We start from the raw sequence: 23347 nt of genomic DNA, 5'->3' as shown, positions 1-23347 counted from the left end.
CAAGTGGAAGGAAATAAAGAGTTAATGGGGTTATATCAGGAACCTCCATTAAAATGCAGACATCCTCAGGTCTCCTTAAGGGTCAAAGTTGCCTTCACAGCTGGCCATTCCAGGTAGTTTCCCCTCTTGAGTGTACCCAAGGGACAGACAGTTCTGGGATCTTAAGAGCAGGAATGTTGGCGAGGCAGTGAGTCAGTCAGAACACAGAGGTTTTGTCTTTGGTTTCTAACTCTACAAAACAACACGAAGGAATTGGTTTAAAAGAAAAAAAAAAAGCAAAAACACACATAGCACACTCTCTTCTCTCTCCACTTGGGGTTGGAGGAAAGAGGCTGAAGGCCTGATTTGAGTCCCTCACTCATCTCTGATCGAGTTATACGACAAGTCCTGTAACTATACCTAGTCCCTGTTGGCCTGGGGCTTTCCTGGTTTTAGCACTGAAAGTCCCACATCTTGGGAACCTGCTCAGTGCTGGGCAAACCAGGACAGCTGGTCACCCTAGCAACTGTACCTCAGTTTTCCACTTGTAAAATGGGAATAATTCTCTTGCCCCAGCTGCCTGTATTGTGAGAATCAAATGAGGTGACAGATGTGAAAGTGCTTTGACATTAATTCTAGACAAGTTCAAGTGGCTGGACTGGATGTGCCGTGAAAGCCATACCCCTGTGGGTTGGTACATGTTCTGCATAGCACGCTTTGCCGCTGCGGAACGTATTCATCTTTCAAGCTGCTAATGTATGTTGTTCTCGGCAGTGCTTCCTGCAATGGCCCAGGCAGAATGGATCTAGCCTTCCTTTCTTTCCTGCTGTACTTGCCATCCAAATACGGCAGACTCATGACTTCATTATCCATCATCTACTCCTCCAGCTAGACTGAGATCTCTTTAATGGTAGGGGCCCTGCTCCCAGCAAGATAGCTAACACAGTAGCTGTTTGATAAATGTTTGCTGAATGAAGGAGTGGTTTTAAATTTCTAAGATATATGTTGTACCGCATGTTTCTTGAGCCTCCAGAAACTGCACACTTGTTTTACATGTGTGATATGTGTTTCTGGCCCTGTAACTTTCTTTAGGGTCCTGTGGCTAAGATTACCTGATGCAGCACAGAGATCCAGATGGGGACCTGAGGTCTGGCCCCTCCAGCCAGGGGTTCTACAGACAGAAAGCATTTCGAAGGCACGTTTGATCCCCAGGCCACCCCATAATGTGAGACGCAGGTATCACCAGTTCGTGGCAGCTCACAGTACACCACATCTGGTCTCGTAACGTAGGACCATCTGCCAGCAGCAGGCACGTGGCTCTGTGTCAGACACCTCGGAGATGCTTGCCAAAAGATAACAGAGGGAATGAATGAAAGTCTTCCCACCATTAACAGAGGGAGTGGAAACACCATTCAGGATGAGAGCCAGCCCACTGGCCTCATCTTGGCCACCTCTGGTTCAATGAAAAGAAGAAAAGCTGGGCTCGTTCTAAGGACTGGCCAGCGGAAGACAGATGTCAATGTGAAAAGAATGCTGGGCAGACCAGCAGGACTATTATTTACTTGTGGACTTTAAAATACACAAGGTCATAATGTAGGAGAATGATCTCCTCCAGTTATAGAGAATGGCTCCTGGGGAAGAAAGGCATGCTCTGATCTCCCATGTCCCCATCCCGGGCCTGAACCTGTCTCCAGCTCTCTCTCTCTCTCTCTCTCTCTCTCTCTCTCTCTCTCTCTCTCTCTCTCTCTCTCTCCCTCTCTCCCTCTCTCCCTCTCTCCCTCTCTCCCTCTCCCTCTCCTCCTCCTCCTCCCCCTTTCCACTTCCACCTCCAGCCCCTCATCTCTTCCTTTAGCAGCTCTATGCCTAAGTGTCTTGTATAATGGGATTCCATGAGAGATTTTCTATGAGAAAATGATTCCCCTGTGGAAAAACAGTGATAACTCAGATGGAAAAGGAATGCATGAATTATCATCTCTTTCACTCTTGTACTGTATGCTTGCTGTGTCTTTTACCTGAAATACCTTTCTCCCCATCTTGCTCGTAGGTATTCTCCCCACTGGTTCAAGGCCCTATTCAGGGATTGCTGCTTCATGCTAGAGGCCTTGCTAGAACTTCCACCCTGGGGAAGGGCAAGGTATTAACCCCTACCTGCATGGCTTTCCCACGTTGCCTTACCTATTGATTGTTCAGTCAGTGGATCTATCTGTCCATCTATCTGTCTGTCTTTATGGTACTTCCTCTCTTCTTTGGATTAGTGTTAGTTGTTACTGGGTTGTATCTCCTTTCTTTCCTTCTCCCTTAACTGTGACAGCACTCAAAAATTTCAGTAGTTCACACAAAAATCACGATTACTAGTTTCTTTTGAAAAATGAGAAGATCTGGCAATATTCCCATATGGCAGTATTAGACCAGAACTGAGTGGAGGCCGTCCCCTCTAGATAGGCATATACTCTTTTGTTCACTAAGTCCCCAACATGTCCTAGGATACCCCAGAGACCATCACTTCTCCATCTATAGCGTAGCTTAGTGGATAAGAGCACAGGCTCTGAAGCTGGACTGCCTAGGTTCAAATTCTGGTTCTGCCATCTGCTAGCTGTATGACCTTTGATAATTTACTTAACGTCTCTGTGCCACTGATTGATTATCTGTAAAATGAGGTTCTTAATAATACCTACGTGATTGGGTTTTTGTGAGGGGATTACATGAATTAGGGAATGCGTATGCAGATTTAGAGGGTCTTGCCATATATAGCAAGTGCTCAATAAATATTAACTATAATTATTATTTACCCTAAACTGTGGTTTTGTTTCCTCATGCCTCTATTGAAAATAAAGAAACCACATACGGGTTTACCCCTGGTCCATTTCATTCATTTTCTTTTCCTGGCCCCCGGGAGCATGTAAGCTGCAGTCCCTGCATTAGATTTTGGGATCTAATCTTGGGAGTGCCAATGTCATGATTTATGCCTCTTTGCTTTCCTTGAAAGTACTTACTTTAGTGCTTTGATGATACTATACGGGGGATGTTGGTAGAGTTCAACTACATGATCATGGTCATATACTTTCACGCTGCTCCTAGGATAATCACTGGTAACAGCGAAAGGCACTATTAAGTCCCTTTAAGAGTTGGTTGATTTAATTTATAATATATGGTCTATGCAACAGGACTAGTATTTCCTAGTTCTCTGAAGTAGGCAGAGCAAGCACATCAACTGACTTGATAACCTGCTGATGAAGTCACAGTATACGTGGAAGTTGGCAGGGTAGAAATCAGTCCATGTGATATGCAATCAATAGGAGTTTCCTACAAGCTAAATTTTTTCTTAGGTTCTGTGGGACAGTTGGCCCTTGCTTTGCTGAACTGTACCTTGAATTATAGGTGGGGAGAAATAAAAAGCCGTAAGAGGAAAGAGACTGGAGTGGGGAAAAGTAGTGTTTATGGGACTCAAGGAGACTGGCTTGACTAGTACTATGATTTTTTTTTTTTAACATCTTTATTGGAGTATAATTGCTTTACAATGGTGTGTTAGTTTCTGCTTTATAACAAAGTGAATAAGTTATACATATACATATGTCCCCACATCTCTTCCCTCTTGCGTCTCCCTCCCTCTCACCCTCCCTATCCCACCTCTCTAGGTGGTCACAAAGCACCGAGCTGATCTCCCTGTGCTATGCGGCTGCTTCCCACTGGCTATCTATTTTACGTTTGGTAGTGTATATATGTCCATGCCACTCTCTCACTTTGTCCCAGCTTACCCCTCCCCCTCCCCGTATCCTCAAGTCCATTCTCTAGTAGGTCTGCGTCTTTATTCCCGTCTTGCCCCTAGGTTCTTCATGGCCTTTTTTTTTTTTTCCCTTAGATTCCGTATACATGTATTAGCATACTGTATTTGTTTTTCTCTTTCTGACGTACTTCACTCTGTATGACAGACTCTAACTCCATCCACCTCATTACAAATACCTCCATTTCATTTCTTTTTATGGCTGAGTAATATTCCATTGTATATATGTGCCACATCTTCTTTATCCATTCATCTGTTGATGGACATTTAGGTTGATTCCATGTCCTGGCTATTGTAAATAGAGCTGCAGTGAACATTGTGGTACATGACTCTTTTTGAATTCTGGTTTTCTCAGGGTATATGCCCAGTAGTGGGATTGCTGGGTCGTATGGTAGGGAGGCAAGAATATACAGTGGAGAAAAGACAGCCTCTTCAATAAGTGGTGCTGGGAAAACTGGACAGCTACATGTAAAAGAGTGAAATTAGAACACTCCCTAACACCATACACAAAAATAAACTCAAAATGTATTAGAGACCTAAATGTAAGGCCAGACACTATCAAACTCTTAGAGGAAAACATAGGCAAAACACTGTATGACACAAATCACAGCAAGATCCTTTTAGACCCACCTACTAGAGAAATGGAAATAAAAACAAAAATAAACAAATGGGACCTAATGAAACTTAAAAGCTTTTGCACAGCAAAGGAAACCATAAACAAGACGAAAAGACAACCCTCAGAATGGGAGAAAATATTTGCAAATGAAGCAACTGACAAAGCATTAATCTCCAAAATTTACAAGCAGCTCATGCAACTCAATATCAAAAAAACAAACAACCCAATCCAAAAATGGGCAGAATACCTAAATAGACATTTCTCCAAAGAAGATGTACAGATTGCCAACAAACACATGAGAGAATGCTCAACATCATTAATCATTAGAGAAATGCAAATCAAAACTACAATGAGATATCATCTCACACCAGTCAGAATGGACATCATCAAAAATCTACAAACAGTAAATGCTGGAGAGGGTGTGGAGAAAAGGGAACCCTCTTGCACTGTTGGTGGGAATGTAAATTGATACAGCCACTATGGAGAACAGTATGGAGGTTCCTTAAAAAACTAAAAATAGTACTATGATTTTTTTTTTTTAATGTTCTTCCAGAGGAATAAATTTCATTCCCATGGGAATAGGGAATATGATTAAGAGGTCATTATGCTCTTCTTCTGCTAGATAGATGTCTGTGCTGAGGAGGGATGAATAATATATGTAAATTTCCCTGCCTGACTTTCTTTTGTTTGAAAACTGCTGGCTGACTACCTCCATCTAGTTGGGAGGAAGTGGCTCTTTTGGTTAGGGATTCACCTGGGCCTTTGTCCCTTACTCTCCGTAGGGAGAGGCTGATTAGATATGATGATCCAGCCATGATCCCAGCCCACAGGGCCACTCATAAAACATTCCTGAAACAGATGGCCCAGAATTTCTGTGCAAGTGCTCAACTCAGGACTACCCCTACCCTTTCTTTCTACTTCCAGACAAATGGATGGAAGCAATGTGGCTATTAGCCGAACGTTTGTGGTACCGAGTGTAAAGGGAATAAAGCTATACATGTGAACATTTCTGTTCCCTGGTATCCTGCAATTTCTGCCCCACTGTAATGAAAAGAAGCCAAGAGAGGTCTGGCCCAGAGAAGGCACTCACCACTTATTTGGATGGATCCCCAAACTAATAGAATAGATGGTGAGTGGCGAGGGGAAGCAGCAAGGTGAGGGGGAAGTTGACTGGCAAAGGGGATTAACATCCAAGAACTCCAGATGCACCATGAGCTCTTCGTAAGTGATTTTATTTATTCTCAAGACAATCCTGCGGAGCCTGTTTTAGGATCCCCATTTGGAAGACGAGAAAATTAAGCCTCAGAGAGATTAAATAATGACAGTTAACACTTATTAGCCACTTTAGTATGTGCTAGGCACTGTGCTAAGCACTTCATATGATCCCATTTAACAACCCCCGAAGTTTATGTTAGTGCTACCTTCAGTTGTTATACTTGGGAAAGTCAAGGCTTCGGGAGGTGAAGTGTCTGAGCGACTTTTGTCATTAACTGGCAGCCCGTGATTCATACTCAGCCCTAACTTCAGGGCCCCAATGATCAGTCGATGGTCCACACTGCTTATTGCTACTTTCCCAAGATCACACGGGTTGTAAATATGGGAGACAAGGTTTGAACAGGGTCTGATCCACACAAAGCACACTGTTTCCCACACCCACAAGCCCTGAGTGACAGAGCTGGGACAGGTATCCAGACCTTCCCTGTCCTGGTCTGCCTTTGTGTAACAGCAGCTGCCTTCTTAGAAAAGGCAAAAGGCTGGGCAAGTCTGAAAAAAAGTTGCTGAGGGGAGAGAGGCAGGGGGAGGGTGGGAGGTTGAGAGAGAGAGAAAAGAGGTGCTATTTTTGACAGCATCAGCCTCTTAAAAGAAAGCAACATACAATTTGTGTATCAGCGGGAGAACGCAGTGCTTGGGCAGGCAAATCACAGCCCGCGCTGGGCTGCTGTTCTCGCTGCGGTCAAGGCCATTCGTTTCCCGTGGGGTTCATCTCCCCACATCCATCCTTGTCACCTTGCTCTCTCCACATTCCTCCTCTCTCTCCTTAATGTGTTGCTCTGCCGTTTACGAGCTTCTCCACCAGGCATGGTAAAAACGGAGCCCTAACAGGAATAAGTGCGCGTTTGTCTTTGGGATGCCGCCAGGATCCTCCAAAATAAATCTTGCACCGTGGAGCTCCAGCCTAGCCCAGTGCTTCAGGAACGAGTGCTTTGGCTGTGGAGTGCAAATGGACCTGGTGTCTCATTTCCCCTGATGTTTTCAGGATGCCACCTTACAAGTTGACAGAGGCAGGGAATGCCTCTGTTAGCACGGAGGTGGAGGTGTGGAAGAAAGGAGGGTTTGGGAATCAGGGTTTGTAGTTAAGCCCTGTCCCACAAGTCACTTTGAGAACCTGGGCAAAACATCACCTCTCTGAATCTTAGCTTTCTCACCTGTGAAGGAAAATGATAATGCCTAAATCAAAAGATGAGAGAGGGATGACTGCTTGGACATTGCTAGGGTGCTGAATGCATTCGTTTCGTATGTATTGATTTCATACCTCGCAGTAGGTACACAGTAGGTATGAAATGAATGCACAACTCCTCCCCCACCTCCCCCGCCCATACACTTATGGTAAAGTCAGTCTAAAGTGGTCTGCGTTTCACTGTTGAACTCCATCAAAAGCTCTGCAGAGTTTCTGGAAGCATAAAACGCTTTAGGGGTGTTTTTGTTTCAGTCTGTCATGGGCAGGTAGGGAAGCCGAACAAGCAATGAGTGTGCCCCTTTCTGCTGTTAGGCAGAGGGTAATGACGTCAGCCTGGGATGTGACCCTGCCCCTTGCACTGTGTGCCTCCCACATGCAAAGAGTGCAGAAGGGAGGAAGGGTTCCCTAGGGATTCAGGCAGTGTAGGCAGCGGGCCACCTCCCTTCGTGGAGCCTCGCTTTTCTTATTTGTATATTGATTGGCTGGGACTAAGTTGCGTGTAGGTGTCGGGGGGAGGATAAATGATCTTTTTCCTCCAAATAATCATCCCATCCTGATAGTTTCCCTCCTTACGTCCACGCTTGCCTCACGTGGTTGGGAAGATCCCGACCTGGGATCAGGTGGGCTGGGTTGAAAATCCAGCTCTCCAGTTTCCACACCAGGTCACTCTGGGCAAGTTCCATAACCTCCCTCTGCCTCAGTTTCCTGAATTGTACAATTAAGATGAAAGCAATATTACCTTCCCAGGGTCGTTGTTAGGATTACATAAGCTAGTGCGCATCACATACTTCAGAGGAGTGCCTGGGATGAGTCAGTGCTTGAGAAATGTTAACAATAGGTCTTGGCATCACCACTAAAAGGCTAAATCACGCCCCCATCCCCCACCCCGGGCTTGTGCACTGGGCTGCTGCGCCAGTCTCCTAGCAGGCTTTCTTGGTACTCTCTCTGAGCCATCCCACGTGTCCTGACCCGAGAAGCTTCTGTGTTGATGCAGCCCTCCTCTGGCAAACCTCCAGTCTCTTTTCAAACACACACATACACACACGCACACACACACGCTTTCTGCTTGCCTCTTTGTCCCTCCCTTCTTTTTTTCTCTCTCCCTTTTTATCCCCTGATTCCCTCCCTCTCTTTCTTTCTCTCCAGCTCTTCTGAGGATACAGGCGAATCCAGCCTCTCTGCTTGGAGACCTTTGTCTCTGATCAGGCCCGACCTGGGTCACAGAGTTCAGGGGGTTACCATGACAACAAGCATCCCTGGCTACCCATCAGGAGGCAAGGACCAATTGAAAGGGACTGTCATTTCCCTGGGACATACTGCATTTATTCTCAGCAGTGGGCCCTGCACCAGTACCATACTATGGGAAGAGGGTGGGAGGGAGGGAGAGAAAGAAATATCAGGTTTTTTTTTTTTTTTTTTTTTTTTTTTAGTGTGTTCTCTGTGGGGGAGGATCACAAGTTGTTCTCAGAGAGACATTTTATTTCTAATGCAGCCAGTGTAGGGGGCTGAGGGTGGGGCTCATGTGTATTTCTGATGAACACAGTTGGTTTCACAAAGAAGAAAAAAATAAGTTATTTGGCTCAAAAGTGGCTTTCTGGTAGGTCTAATGGGAGGAGGATAGGGGTGGAGAATTAACGTTAATGAGTACCCTCTGTGACAAGCACTTTATGTTATTTCATCAAAACTCAGAGCAACTGCAGTGAATTGTTATTACTCCAATTTTACAGAAGAGAAAACAGAGGCTCATAAAGTTATAGTGACTCAGGAAGCTAAGTCAAACTGCTGGTAAAGTAATGGCCCTTGACCTTGAATTGAGGCGGTTTGACTCCAAGGATCGCGGTTTTGACACTCTTCAATGCAGTTTCCCTGCCATTCTCCCATTATATTAATCTTCCTTTTCTTTCCAAGCCACTGCTTCCTCAGAAAACATGTACATCTCCCTTCCCTGACCTCTAACCTTGCCTCCCAAAGTGGACTACTGTCCACCTCTAACAGAACCACCTAGGGGACTTGTGGAAATTGCACATTTCTGGACCCTACCTGGACCTGCAGGATGAGGCATCTCAGGAATCAGAGTCTAGAAAGGAGCATTTTAAACCAGCTTCCCTAGCAGATTTTAATGCATACTAAAACTGGGATATTGTTCTATTATGGCAATAGATTCAACACCACCAAGACGTCACTTGCTGATTTGTTTCCCAGTTACATTCTGGGTCAGGGTGATTCCCTAAAAGTGGAAAACTCTTCTCAACGGCCTTGAAGGTACAATCATGTCACATGGTCCCAGTATGGAGGTGGGCAGCTAGGAGACCCTCAATCCCTGGAAGTGAGACCACTCCCCATAAAACCTTGTGACATTTCTTCCTAAGTCATGGCCTTAACCTCTCTCCTCTTTTTTAGCCAGATGCCAATACAGACGAGTGGTTCTTAGGAGATATTTTCCAGCCTAGGGTTGTGTGAAGGGAGAAAGATATATTCAGTAGGAATGCGATTGAAACTAAACTGTTGATGAGCAATCTTGAGCTTATGTCCAATTAAAAAATAAAATAGATATAGACAAGATACAGTGCAGTAGGAGGAAGGTAAAGGTAATTGGCAGCCTCTATCATTCTTGCGTGTGTGCCAGGAATTCTGTACCCCTCCCAGAGATGCCTTTCTCAATCTTCTAGGTGCCCCAGAGGTGAAGTTGAGGTGGGGACACATCTGCCCATTTTCTGTCCTTGCCTGAATCACTTCGTACCTGAGTAGTTCTGAAGCAGGAGCACAGAAGTCCCAGAAAGCTCCCATGACAGAGTTCTTTCCCAAACTACCAAGTCTTAAAGTAAAGCCTATGACTGATGACAAACATAGAGCCGCTTCTTCCATCTGTCCCCATCTCATTATGATCTGTAACCACATTCATTATCGCCTACCAAAATGACCACAATGGCTTTCTAATTGACTTCCCTGCCTGTAAGCCTCCTCTCTTTGGTTCTTGTTGCAAACCACTGCCAGGATCATCTTCGGGAGTCTGTCTGATCATGGTCCCTCCATCAGTGGCCTTCAATGACCTCTAATGACATCAGATAAAAAATACAGAGACTTTTGAAATCCTTTGCACTGTGCCCACAGCCAGTCGCCCTTGCTTATTAACGCATTCTCTAGTTAAGGTGGATTCTTGTTGTTCCTGAAAACAGGCCCTATGTTTTCCCACCGCTGTGTTTGTTGTTATTCTGTCCCCTCCATCTGGAGTTCCCTCTCCTTACGTCTCATCTATCACAATTTCTTCAGGGCCTAACTTGGATGTTACCTTGGCCTCGAAACTTTTGGAAATCCTCCCATTCAGATGTGGACTGTCCTCTTGAGTGTTCCCGGCTCTCTTAGGGCATTGAGCAGAATAACAGGTATCTGTGTAATACTGCTCATGAGCTGTGCTTGACAGTGCATCATTTAGGGGCTGGGATCGCTTCTCTCTCACCACCGTTCCCTGAAGTGCAGCGCACAGTTCTTTGTGTGGGAAAGGAATCTGTGAAGCTGCGTGGAAAGCCCAGGGAGTGGGTCTTAGACCCTCACCCGCTACGCTGTAGGAGAAGGCTGCACTGTGCTCCTCCCATCACCTTGGCTCACACGTCTGGCATGGATAAGACACGTGACAGAACACAAACACGTCATGATCACAGGGACCAGAGAAGATGCCGCAGAACCACAGTCACAGTTAAAGACCAGACTTTGACCAATGTCCCGATTAGGGTATAACTCTTAGCAAATCCATTAAACTCCTGATAGATGGTTGTGAAGGAGAGTCATTAGTTGAGATTTTTAACTCAGGCCCACCTGGTGTGGATTCCTTCTTGAATGGGTAAAACAGGGGTCATGCTCCCTTAGTTAGGAAATTTGAATACATCGTCTCTAACTGAAGGGAGTCTTTATCATAATAAAGAAAAGAGACTTTAGACCAGCAGATACATTGAGTTGGCAACAGAAGGGCCAATAGATCACAATTAGTGGATTTACCTATTACCTTTCCCTAGTGACCGGCATTGGCTGCGTAGGTCTTTATCCACAACCTCAGGGCTTCGGAAACAAAATTCAGCCCCTCACCCAATCCCAAGCATGCAGCGACGGCCAACAAACAGCATCTGTTTCAAAGAAACACCACCTGTCCAAATGGAAAATCAAGCACTGAACCACCTCGCTTCCTGAGTATTTGTTTCCAGAGCAGAAGAGACAAACACGCCATTCTGTCACTGCCACAGCCTTTTAATGCTCTGTAGGGACAAGCCTGGCCTCTGCCAAGTAGACTTGGCAAGTTTTAGAGGAACATTTGGGCCTTAGATATCGGCTGTCTGACCTTCTGGGGCAGAGCTGGGTGATCTGCCTTGGAGGAACCTGGACCTTTTTCCAGGCAGGCTGGAAGGGAGCGAATGCCCCGCAGGTGTGGTCAGGTCTGGCTTTATGGAGAGTGGTGCAGGGGACTGCCAGGGAGGTCCTTTCTGGCTGTGGACACTGGCACTAAGTCTGGAGCACATCTGCCTGTGAGGGCAGCCAAAGCCCCCCCCCTTTCACAGGGCAGAAGAGACGTTTGCAAGGTCTATAGTGTAAAACACTCCTAAAGAGTCTGCAGCTTTGTGAATGACTAGACAGTCTTTGAAAAGGTATTTTCTACGATTCTAAATAATTTGAAGACAACATTGATTTCCTCTGCCATATCCTCTTTAAGCACATTTAAGCCCCTTTTCAATGGGGAACAGAGGTATCACGTCCTACCCCTTTACCCTTCTCCTCATTTTCCACCTCTGTCATGCAGAATGGTTTGCTGGGATCAGATCAGTGAGTCTAAGATTGTTGCATCAGGCACATGTGTCTGTGGCATTTGGCTTGCCGTGACTCTTTGGTGTTGGACCATGACTTGGGGAGTTGGCATCATTTGGGGGCATGTGAGACAGAGACCTGAAGGAAGCCGGGCTGGACTGTGGGCGTGCATGTGTGGTTACTCATATTTTCTGTAACCGTTTTGCAAGGATATATTTCATGGGACCTCTACACTGCTGGTTGCTAGAATGACTCCTTTTATTGCAGAGATGAGAAGTAGGCGAAGAGGGACTTTCCCAGGCCAGAAACCCAAGGCTCCCTTAGGATGAGCGTTGCTCTTCTGTTTTCAGGTCAGGGAGCCCCATGGCTATCATAAAGGTTGCCAATGGAGAGAAAGGAGCCCTGGGAGAGAGCTGGGGGCATGTGGGCTCCATTTAGGTATTCTTGACTTGCACGTCAACCATCAGTGATCTTATCTGGAAGATGTTCCTTGTCATGTCTCTTTCCCTTTCTGTGTCTTTCTCAAAATCAATAAATGGCTTGTTATTTCTCACAGAGATGTAAGCAATAGAATTAGGTGTTTATTTATTATAGAGTTGAACTATTTTCAATATTTACACCAGAAAGAATCTTTGGGCATGCAAAACCCATAAAGGCAGTGTTACTGCTCAAAGACGTGGTGCATTAAAGAAGAAGGGCATTAAAGTGAGCATTCACTATCACCTTTTGCCTTCAGAGTGGTGAGTGGATGCTCTGGGCTCCAAAAGTCTGCATTTTTAATTTTTGAGTTGACGGTGATTGTTCGCCCAGTTAAATAGGTTCTGGGAACCTGGCATAAGTTCGGTCTCCTGCCTTTAACAGTGTTGTCAGTCATAATGCCCAGCCCAGTGTGAGAGTGAGTACATCCACGGGCTCTGGAGTCAGACTGCCTGGGCTTGAAGTATGGCTCCTTTATTAGCTGTGTCCACCTGGTCAAGGAACTTAATTCTGTGCCACTGTTTCCTCATCTGTAAAATGGGGATAATAGTACTTCATAGGGAAATTAAGAGGATAATATGAGACACTGCACATAGCACAGCATGTGGCATGTGGTAGGCAGTCACTCAGTGGTAGCTTTTATTGTAGTGGGAAGTCATTTGAGTCCCAGATGACCGGAAATTTACGTTCACATTACTGAGTTTGTCACCATGTTCCAGGCACCCATGGATAGGGTAGGGTGGTAGAAGTAATGTATTGAGTGGGCAAATCGTGTCACCTTCTGTACCCTTTTTTTTTTCAACTTTGCATCCAACTATTTAGATCAAATGATGTCCCTGACTCATAAAGCCTTCAGTAAATTGTAATTCTGCAGCATCATTGGTGTTCCTGGACCTATAAGAACTCATTCTCTACTTTGGGCCTTTCTAGGGTGATGTTCTATAAGTACCGAAAAGTTTCTTTTCTTGCCAAGCACTATCCTCTGAATCCCCTTTGAACTTTGCCTAAACTTATACAAAGAGTTTTTTAAGTTCTTCCAGACAAAGATGCATGATTAATAAATACCGGGCCATTTGGTTTCCCTTTATTAGGTCACATACAATTATTTTTACACTCCTACAGATATTGTTATTTCCTGATATTTGGACAATTGCTTACAATTCTTCCATGTATTTTCATTGCTCTTCAAATAAGGACAAAAATCCTTTACAAAATCTGTCTTCATTTCATTATTCTCCAATTGTAGCTTAACTTTTTCTCCTCTTTATTATTACCTGTGCTCCAGGAGTACTTATCTTCTCTTAGTTTATCAACTGTACCATGATTTCTTGCCTTAGAGTCTCTGCACGTTCTGTTCCCTCTGCCTGGACTGTTCCTCTCTTCCTCTCCCCTCGCTATACTTAGTTAACTCCTGTTAATCTGTCATATTTCAGCTTGGAAAAAAAGCATCCTTGGAAAAGTCTTCTCAGCCACATCCCACCTAGCCTGCACACCAGTTGGACCTTGTTATCTCTGGGTGTATTTGAGATCTTCTCTGTGTCTTTATTGTTCTGCAGTTTCAATTGAACCAGCTGCTGATTTTCATCTGTTTATCCTGCTTGGGACTCATAATTTTTGAATCTGAGTATTTATGTTATCCATAAATTTTGGAAAATTCCCTTCAAATATTACCTCTACTTCATCCTCTCTTGTCTCCATATGGAACTTAAAGAAGATGCACCTGGCATTTTTTTCTCTCTCATGTCTCTTAGCCTCTTTGGTATATTTTCTATCTTTTTATCTCTCTTCTTTCAGTTTATCAACTGTGTGATACTCTAGGGAATCTTCTCCTATTTTTTTCCAGTGCACTAATTTTCTCTTCAACTCTGTCTGATTTGCTGTTTAACTCTTCCATTGAGGTTTTATATTAATGACTACATTTTTTTTTCACTTCTGTAAGTCCTAATTGATACTTTTCCAAATACGTCTTGTCTTTTATGATAGTGTCTTTTTCTTTGAAAAGTATTTTTGATTACTTTTATGTTTTTACTTGTACTTCTGATTCTTGCTCATGTATGTTGTCACATAATTTATAACTTTCCCTTGCTTAGGGCAGATGCAGAATAATTAGTTTATGCTTTTTACTATGGTTTTGGTTTCCTTTTCCCTTTGTGACCTAGAGATTTCTTAACTTGCATTTAAAAGGCTATTTGTTATATCTTTCTCCAGCATATCTAGGTGTTTAATAGTGGGAGTTTTATTCTGCCAAATTGCTGGAAGTAGGTGTCCTCTAGGTCCCCTTTTATAGACTATCATAATTGTCATGAACCATTAAACAATAATCATCTGTTTAATGCCTTTCTTCCCTGCAAGAATGTAGTTCCATGGGACAGGGACTATGTATTCCAAATTGTAGCTCCAGCTCCTAGCCTAGTGCCTAGAATGTTGTAGGGATCAATATTATTGGAATAAATGAATGAAGTGGTGGCAGAGGTGGCTCTGGATGTAATGTCAAGATGGGTTAGGAGCCTCTCTCCATCTTTTTACAACCTTTTAAAACACTCTCACCTTTCCTTGGATGCTACCCTTCCCTAAAGTGATTTAATCACTCTGTAATTGACACAATGTCTTACAGGTGACGTCACACTGTATTGCTTTCGTTTACCTTCTATATAGATTATCCCATTTGAACTTAAAACCACTTTGGACCTAGGAAAGGATGAGATGGTTATCCTCTCTTTATAGATGAGGATACTGAAGGTCGGGAGATGATATGTCTTACCATTTGTAAGACAGTCAGTAGTAAACCCCAGAGTTAAATCTAGGAGTTTTGACTTTAACTTTACAGGACTCTGCCTTAGCTGTTTGGAATGTATACCAGAGCTTCTTTGTGTGAAAATAAAGTCCACTTTGCTTCTTTACTTAAATACCTGTTTCTTGCTAAAGATATCAGCATCTAGGAAAGAATGGGTGCTACCACTCGTTTGGTGCTGTTTTGATTTCCACAGCTAGAATCTCAGAACTCAAACGACTTGATTTTTCATTTGGACCATGTACTTGCTTCTTTGGAGACAAACATTACAAACCACCTTCTGTCAAAGAATCCAGGTTGCTGGAGAGCCCTGTTCGTGGCCTAGTCGGATGTGGAGGTGTCTGGTAAAGGATGGTGTGTTACAGATCACACAACAGAAACACAAGGTTCATCAATGTTTACCACTTGGAGGGGTAAGGCGAGGCGTGGGAAGGGAACACATGGGCAGCGACAGTCAGAGCAAGCTGAGGCCCCCGGGTCAATTTCCAACCTCAGGGCTGAAGGAAGATCTTGGGTGGCTGGAATCTCCCAGGCCCACAGGTGACTAAGAAGAGACCTCTTGACAGCTCCCACTGTGGCCCTGGAGCCCTGTGGCAGGCACAGCAGCTTCCTTTCTGAGGTAGGGAGGGGAGAGGGAGTACCAAGGAAGCAAATCTTGGCTACTTACCTTAGGGCGGACCCCTTGGGCGTCGCAATGCCATAGCCTTTGGAATCCAAGTTACCTCCCACTTTCATGGTGTCACAGGGTTTCCGCTGCTCAATATATTCATTCATGGTGGACTCTAGAAGGTAGGCGTATTTGCCTTTGGATTTCCTTACTCGGATCATCCCCTCCTCCGTGGTCCGCACAAACACGGATGGTTCTGCTGACTTCATGTACGTCCACATCTTCTCAAACACGGCGATTTTAGACCTCTGGCAGGGGACAGGAATGAAGCTGGAATTAAGCGCTGGCTGTCCATGGCACGGAGGTCGGCCCACACACAATAATGAAGAGCCAAGTGTGGCTTGATCACACATTCATGAGCGAGATTAGCTCAGGAAGAAACAAATTATCAGTGATTGCAAAATAAGAGGCTCTAATTAGTACCAGTAGGCTTCAAAGTACAAATATCTTGCAAATACAGAATGAATAGGAGAACTCAGAATCTTTTAATTACTGCTGAATAGTTATCGTCCTCTGAAATGTGGGGAGAGTTAAGAAACGGGGGCTCTGTCTGACTTTTCAAGACATCAGAGGACCTATCTGTTGTTCAGTAAGGTCATATTCACAAAGCCCTGAAGAAGCAGAGAGCTGACGATAGGCGGAGTCTGATTTCATCGTTAAAGGACAACACTAAAGAATTTCTAATAGATCATAGGTGCCAAGTTCCAGTCATCCCGTATTGCAAGACTGGCCCTCAGAATGCAAATTGTTATCTGATAAAGTTAATAACTTGGGACTTAATACTGTCTTCTGCTTACATTTCAAAAGCCTCTACATCCAGCCAAGCTGCTTTCCTCATTTCCTCCTGAACTCATTTTGGGCCTTCCTTCCTTTGTGACTTTGCCTCCTTTGTTCACTCCCCTGGATATGTTGGTTCCCTCCAGCCACATCCTACTCATCATCTCACAGATCAGAACAAATCCTGTGTATTCTGAGACTGTCTCGGTTCCAAGGACAGTAGCTCTCAAACTCTAGTGGGCACCGGAATCATGTATGGAGACTGTAAATATGCAGACCCCCTGGCTCTAAACCTAGAGATTCTGATTCAGCAGGTGTTGGGTGGAGCCTAGAATAAATCTTTTTCACAAGTTCCCTAGGTGATTCATCTGTATGGTCCGTGTGGCCCTCACTTTAGAAGGAATGTTGTGAGGATTGATGTTGCTCTAGGACACATTGTGCAGGCACTCACTGGATGTCCAGGCTAGACTTTTAGGATTGAGAGCCATTCATACTTGGGCTTAGGTCTCAAGTTTGTGAACTTGAGGGTAGGGGACGTCTTGCCTTCTGTGGGTCCTGCACAGAGTCTAACCTTGCATCTATCTAGTAGGTTCTTAGTTAGGGCCCATGGTCTAGGACCACAAATCCACCCTCTCACATGTGATGCTCTTCCTAAAAAGCATCCTTTCCCCAACAGGTAGATGTATTTTAGGGCTACTGGTATCTGGCTTTTGAAAATGCTTTTGTAAATGGACAAGTGTTAAATACATGTAAGGGACTATTTTTTTAAAGACAGTTACTACTAGAGTTAGGCCACCTATGTAATCTAGTGGTTGATATATAGATTACAGATTCCTTTAGTATAAAATTATCATTATACATGCAATATGTCATTATTCTTTGCACACAATATCAGGTTTATTTTGTTGATATCAACAAGCGTTGGCAAAATATTGATATACAGTTAGCTTGTTGTTTGAGCCAATAAAGATATTTGGACCCAGGAAAACTCTAGGTCTCAAGGAAAAATGAATGGAGATCGTTACTGAGAATGTCAGGGAAGCGTTCGGTAGAGTGAATTGTAAGATAGTCTTTAATTAGATAAACGAGATGATTAGTTTCACTAGAGGGTTTACAATCTGGAAAGGACACTGGCCTGGGGGTGAGGAACCCTGGGTGCTAGTCTTGGTTCTATTGCTAACTTTCCTCATTTGTTCTATAAGGAGTTTGGACATGGTAACCTTTACGTTCCTTGCTAGCTTGAAATATTTGGTTCTTTACGTGAATATTTATCATTCAAGCAACAATGTCCAGGTGAGAAAAAAAAAAAAAAAAGAAAGGAGAAAAGGGAGGGAGGATTTCAAAGTTAGGAAAAGAAATATCCGGGACCAATCGTAGCATCTACAACGTATTGAATATTCTCTCACAGGAAACAGGGAAATAGATAAATTCAGCTGTGACCAGATTTGCGGATCATCTTCCAGGCACAAAACCAGCAAGACACGCAGCAGGGCAATTGCAAGATGCAATGTGACCTGACAGCATGGTCACAGCGGGGGAACACTGGGCTGCTGACAGGCAGAGCTGCAGAGCGCTCTGGGCAACAGTATGCAGGAAATTAATATGTCCCCTCAGCCTCACCCCAGTGCCCCCAATGCCGAGGCTGCGCTCACAGTCGCTCAGAGTAGAACTATCAGGAAAATCTCATCTCCAGGAATGCAAAGGCCAGGCGAGTGGCAGGGAGGATTGGAAACAGGCTTGGGGTATTTGTTCTTGGATCTCTCCTCTCATCCACAGCTCCCACAGCCCTTCACACATCTTAATTAAACTGTCGGTGGAGGATTAAGTGAGTCTGGGTTGGGGCTGCCGAGAAGCTCTGGGCTGCCACGGGGATGAGAAGCCAGACTGTTCAGAGGTAGAATTCTTGTTGCCCTACTCCCTCCTTCTGCCTTATGGGGGTGGTAGGTGACCTTGTCTCCCCACCCACCAAGGTCCTGGTGGGATAATTCTCAAGGTCAGCGTCACAGAGATGGAAGGGCTCACAGGACACATCGGGTCAGCAGCACTCTTTTTTTTTTTTACAGGTGAAGAAACCGAGGCCCACAATGTGGCAATGAACTGTCCAATGTCATGTAGCTTGTTAGTGGCAGAGCCAGGAGGAGTAAAACCTCATCTCCTGATTGCACGCCTAGTACCTTTACACTGTAACTAGCTGTCTCCCTCGTTTTATGCTTTATGTTTTACTGGCTGCAGGACTCTGGGCAAGTAACATAACCTTTCTGAGCGTCAGTATTTCTCTCCTGACAATGGCGATAATATGTACTCACTGCACAATGTTGCCATGGAGATTATATGAGAATAGAACACTTTAAAGAGGTAAAGTGCATACCCCAATGCCTGGCACATAGTAGGTGTTCCGTAAGTGGTGCAATTACTACTAATAATTATGACTTTTCTTCCGGTTTGACTTTAGGGTAGAAATGCCCAATACACGTTTGGCTTGGTACCAGTTTCCCTTCCTATATACATGGCAGACATTGATAGCAATTAAAGAATTCTTTCATACTGAGCCCAATGTGACCTCAGAATCCCTCTTAACATAGAACTCCAGGCAAGCACTCCTGAGCAATCAGAGTGAACTATTGATACAACCTATTTGCCTAGTCTAATGAAGTAAGCCTGGCTAGGGCACAGAGCTTGTCAAATATGCACTGCCTTGGTTCTAAATGCCTAGCACAGTGCTCTGGACAAGAGATAGTAATATGTCTATTTCTATAGTTATTAACAGAACGTGGAAGTCTTAAGTCTTAGCTGTGCCTCTGAATTAGCTAGGACGTGCACATTTTCTTCTTTGGACCTCACTTTCCCCAACTACAAGAGTGGAGGGTTAGACTGGATTTGTCTATGGGCCCATCTAGTAACTTGAGCGATCTTTAAAAAAAAAATTATTAATGACACCATCCATTAGGACAGTGTGGTTCAGTGCAAGAATACTTGGGTCGGAATGAGGAAATTCAGATTTTGTACCCCTCCCGGACACTTGCATCATGAATTCCCTGCATCTCAATTTCTTGCCCACAATGTGGACACACAACCCCTGTTCTGCCTTAGGTCACAGGTGAAACATAAAGGAGACCATGGATGGGAAGGGGCTTTGGGGGCTGTAACGTGCGAATGTACCGGGGTGGAGGTCATGGGTATATAATGGGTGGACAGATTGGGTGGTTCCCCAACTGCATCAGCAGGGCCTGGGGCACAGAACTGGCTTTATGGACAAACATCAGGCATCTCCTTCACGCTCTGGTTGCAGGCTAAAGATGTCAGAGAATCGTAACAAGATTACAAGTGGTTCTTCTACTAACTGGTTGGGTTAGCCTAAGCAAGTCATGTTTCTTTCTAAAATGAAGACTCTGACCAAGTGACCCCTAAGTTACCTTCTTGCTCCAATATGTTGAAAATGAATGATTTTAGTCTTGGAACCTCCATCAGCCATGGTTAGGGCTTTGGTCCCTCTTCTGCCTGTCATGCAGAACGCAGAGCCCACGATCAGGAGGCTGAGCACAGCACCCTGTGGGTTCACTCAGAGTCTGGGGTTTGCTCCATGAAGTTGCAGTGAGAACCCAGTGGGTCCGCATAGGATCCCCACCCTCTTGCCAGAGGCAATGCAGAGGCTAGCTCTGTATCCTCCTCCTCCTCCTTATTGGCTGTGTGACCTTGGGCAATTACTTTTACCTCTCTGAGCTTCCTTTGCAAAATGGGGATAACAAATCCCCAACTCGCCTCTGATGAGAGGATGAAATAAGTCATGAAATGTGTGCTTCTTAGCTCAGGACCCAGTTCATAGTATGTGCTGAGGAAGTGGTAGCAATTGTTTATTATTTGTATTTGATTAATATATGGTAACTCCCTGTGCTATCTGTTCAGCTACCAGGATGAACATTTCCAAAGTCCAGGGAACTACAGGTTTTCTTGCTTTGGGGCATTTGTTCAAGTTGTTCCTTTTGCCTAGAATGTAATTAGCCTACGCTGATCTAACTTGGTTTCATGATGTCTAGAGATGTTTACAGGTCTATCCTTTGTGGCCATAATCCCTCCCTACCCCTCCTTCAAGATGGCTCTCAATTGCCTACACCCCCCGAAGCCCTAATGGGAAATGGAGCCTCCATTCATTGTTTCCTTGTATTTTAGATGTCCATCTCTTTTCATCTCATAATGACTCTTGGAGGTCGACATTATTTTCCTCATTTTGCCTCTAGCCACAAGACATCTCCACCACCTCCACTCCCACTTCACACTTTCTGTATCTCCTGGCACTATTTAATAGACCACCTATTCCAGTCATTATTTCCCATATAACATCTCCTTATTCATCAGAGTCTCCAAGGAGGGGACACAAAGGGCATCAGGTTGGGACCTTGTTCCTCGCTGCTCCTAATCAATTACTAATAAGGCTGAAGGTGCTTATAGGAGCAGGAAGGGAATTATATGTCATACCCTTTGCAGCCCTCAGAGAACTTGGCACAGACTGGTATACATAAGGGGTCTAATTCAATGCAAGAGCTTTGAAGTTTCCACGAATGCAGAAATGGAGGTTTCTCAGGCATCCGTAGAAAGCTCAGTTTCCCTGACTTACGCTCAGTTAAGCAGTTGCCTATAATCTCATGCTAATGAGAAGGATATTTTACTGACAGTAGTGGTTCCCTTTTGTGGAAGTGCCCTGGGACAAGGGATATCCCTACCCTGAAGAACTCCTTCGTGGATCCCGCTTCTAGGGTCCCGTAAGCGATTTCTGTCTGCTTCGCTAGGTCCTCAGCACTCTCAATGGGAGATACCATCCTCTCCACGGTCAGGAAGGCGGCCAGGTTGGCTGTGTAGGAGGAGATGATGATCAAGGTGAAGAACCACCAGACGCCGCCAACGATGCGGCCGGACAGGGACCTGCAGCCCAAAGGGAAGAGGTGTCAGAAGCACAGACATCAATTACAGAAGACTGTGGGGAGGGGCCGAGGGCCAGCCCCAGCCCATCAGCAGAGCTGTCAAGCCTTCTTGCACCCTTCTCTTCTGTCAGCAGGGTGTGAGAATCCAAACGTCAGAGTCTCCTGTGCATTTTCCTTCCTTACTGTGGATAAGGACCTGTGGGGTTGCCATCCTTCATGGGTGAGACTGCCCTGCAGGTACATCTTCACACTCACTCTCACACATACATACACATCGAGACACGAGACACATGCCAACAAAGACACAGATATGTCAACACTTGCCCGCAAAAATCACAAACATGTATAAACATCCTGTTACAAGCAGTTACATATATGCCAAATGTATGTGCGTACATATATAAATGCAATGCATTTAAACATATGTTGCACACATTTGATCATGTCCAGAAATGTTTCCAGACTGCCTTCTCGCCACTGCCCTCCTGGTTGGCAAAGGCTGCCAAAATGATGGATTAGAAGGAAGGGAAGGGAGAACATTTTGGAAATAAAGACAACACTAGCACTCCGTCCAGCCACCTTGGGGAATGTCACTGTTGAGTGCAGGCACGGTTCTCCTCATCATAGAGAAAGAGAATTTGGCTGAAATAAAAGACAAAGGATATTCTGATCTGGATCAAAATGGCAAATATGACAATCATATGTGAGACAAGAAACTTATCCTTGATTTTAGGGTCCTGTTCTCTCTTATGCCCAAAACTGTGAAGAGAAACATGACCAGCCAAGAGTTCCACTGTGATTGTTTGGATTTGGCTAGGAGATTTCAAGTCCAGGGCTTCCCAAGATGTTACCAATGATGTAGATGTTATATGGGGTGATTTTACGTGGTGGCTAGACATGGCATCGAGCCATACTCAATCAGATAGTGATAAAGTTATTTGCATTCCATTCCTCCTTCCATGCTGCTCAGTTTATTAAGGAAGTGTCATCCTGGAGCCGCTGTGCCCTTAAGCCCTTTATAACAGGTGCTCCGACAGCCTCAAGCTCAGAGGTGACAACGCTTAACTACAACCTCATGCTTAACATCGAGAGCAATCACCAATCCAAACCGTGAGTTTTATGGATAAAGAAACTCAAGAGTCCCAGATCATACTGACTTGGGAGCAACACCCAGGCCTGCTGGCTTGCTTGATTGTTGAGACCTTGTCAGCCCTGTGTGTGTTATTCCCATGTTCCTGTCTGTTCTACTTTGTTTCGGTTTCTGAGAGACTCCTTTTCACTTTAGGCAGACAGTGCTCATCCCAGGAAATCCAACGAATACTTGTTATTGCTTGCTATATGGAAAACACTGTTCCTAGATGCTTCACAGGAAGAGGGAAATAAGAGGAGACTTGTTCAAAGGAATGAGAGCAGGAGAGTGCAACAAAACAATGTCCTTTGAAGAACAGCTTCAGGAAGAGGGGAGACTCTACAGGAAAAAAAGGCTTGGAGAGATATGTTCACTGAAGGACTGATGTGAGGCTTGTGCCTTGTGACCTGAGTGAGGCGCATTTGGCAGAAGTTGCAGGAAACAGATGCTATCTAAATAGGAGGGAGATATTTTTGATGGGCAGGGTAGTACAACAATGGCTATCCTGGGGATGAGAGTGTCCCTATTTCTGAAGATGTTCAAGTGATAAACTATTTATAGAGATGTTGTACTTGGTGCCTACCCTTGGTCCTCCAGGGTACTAAGTGCTGGGGACACAACAATAAGCCAGACAGAGGAAAGGCCAAGCATCACATGGGACCAGAGACCAACTGCTTCCTCTTACACTCCTCCCATCTCTGAGACTGCGTGATTGGAAATCGTAAGTAAGTAGACCAGGATGCATGGCTTCCATTGGACAGTCAAGCAAGATGAGGTACATAGAGGCAAAATCATTCTCCCAGTGCCCCAGGACTAATACACAGTTATACTCAAGATCACACCACTCTTCTGATAACTAGTCCAGTGCTCTATTCACCTTAAGAGACAGCAGATACAAGTGTCCAGGCCTGTGTGAAGATGCTGCTTCTTTTCCAATTCTGGATGATCACAGTGGCATCTGAACC

General features: G+C 44.7%; 1 protein-coding gene across 4 annotated transcripts in view; it reads right to left on the bottom strand.

The window, feature by feature from the left end:
- Positions 1-23347, bottom strand: part of GRIA1 (glutamate ionotropic receptor AMPA type subunit 1) — a 316336-nt gene that overhangs the window by 32670 nt on the left and 260319 nt on the right. For all 4 annotated transcript variants that reach the window (XM_007165498.2, XM_007165497.3, XM_007165496.3 and 1 more), the window contains exons 12-13: positions 21056-21254; positions 15561-15808 (exon numbers count right to left, since the gene is read on the bottom strand). In XM_007165498.2, coding sequence (XP_007165560.1) covers positions 15561-15808; positions 21056-21254 — 447 coding nt within the window. The remainder of the gene's footprint in view (positions 1-15560; positions 15809-21055; positions 21255-23347) is intronic.

The sequence above is a fragment of the Balaenoptera acutorostrata genome, chromosome 2, assembly GCF_949987535.1.
Source record: "Balaenoptera acutorostrata chromosome 2, mBalAcu1.1, whole genome shotgun sequence".
Taxonomy (NCBI): Eukaryota; Metazoa; Chordata; class Mammalia; order Artiodactyla; family Balaenopteridae; genus Balaenoptera; species Balaenoptera acutorostrata.
Note: the sequence above shows the minus strand (reverse complement) of the source record. Positions and strands in the feature narration are given on the sequence as shown.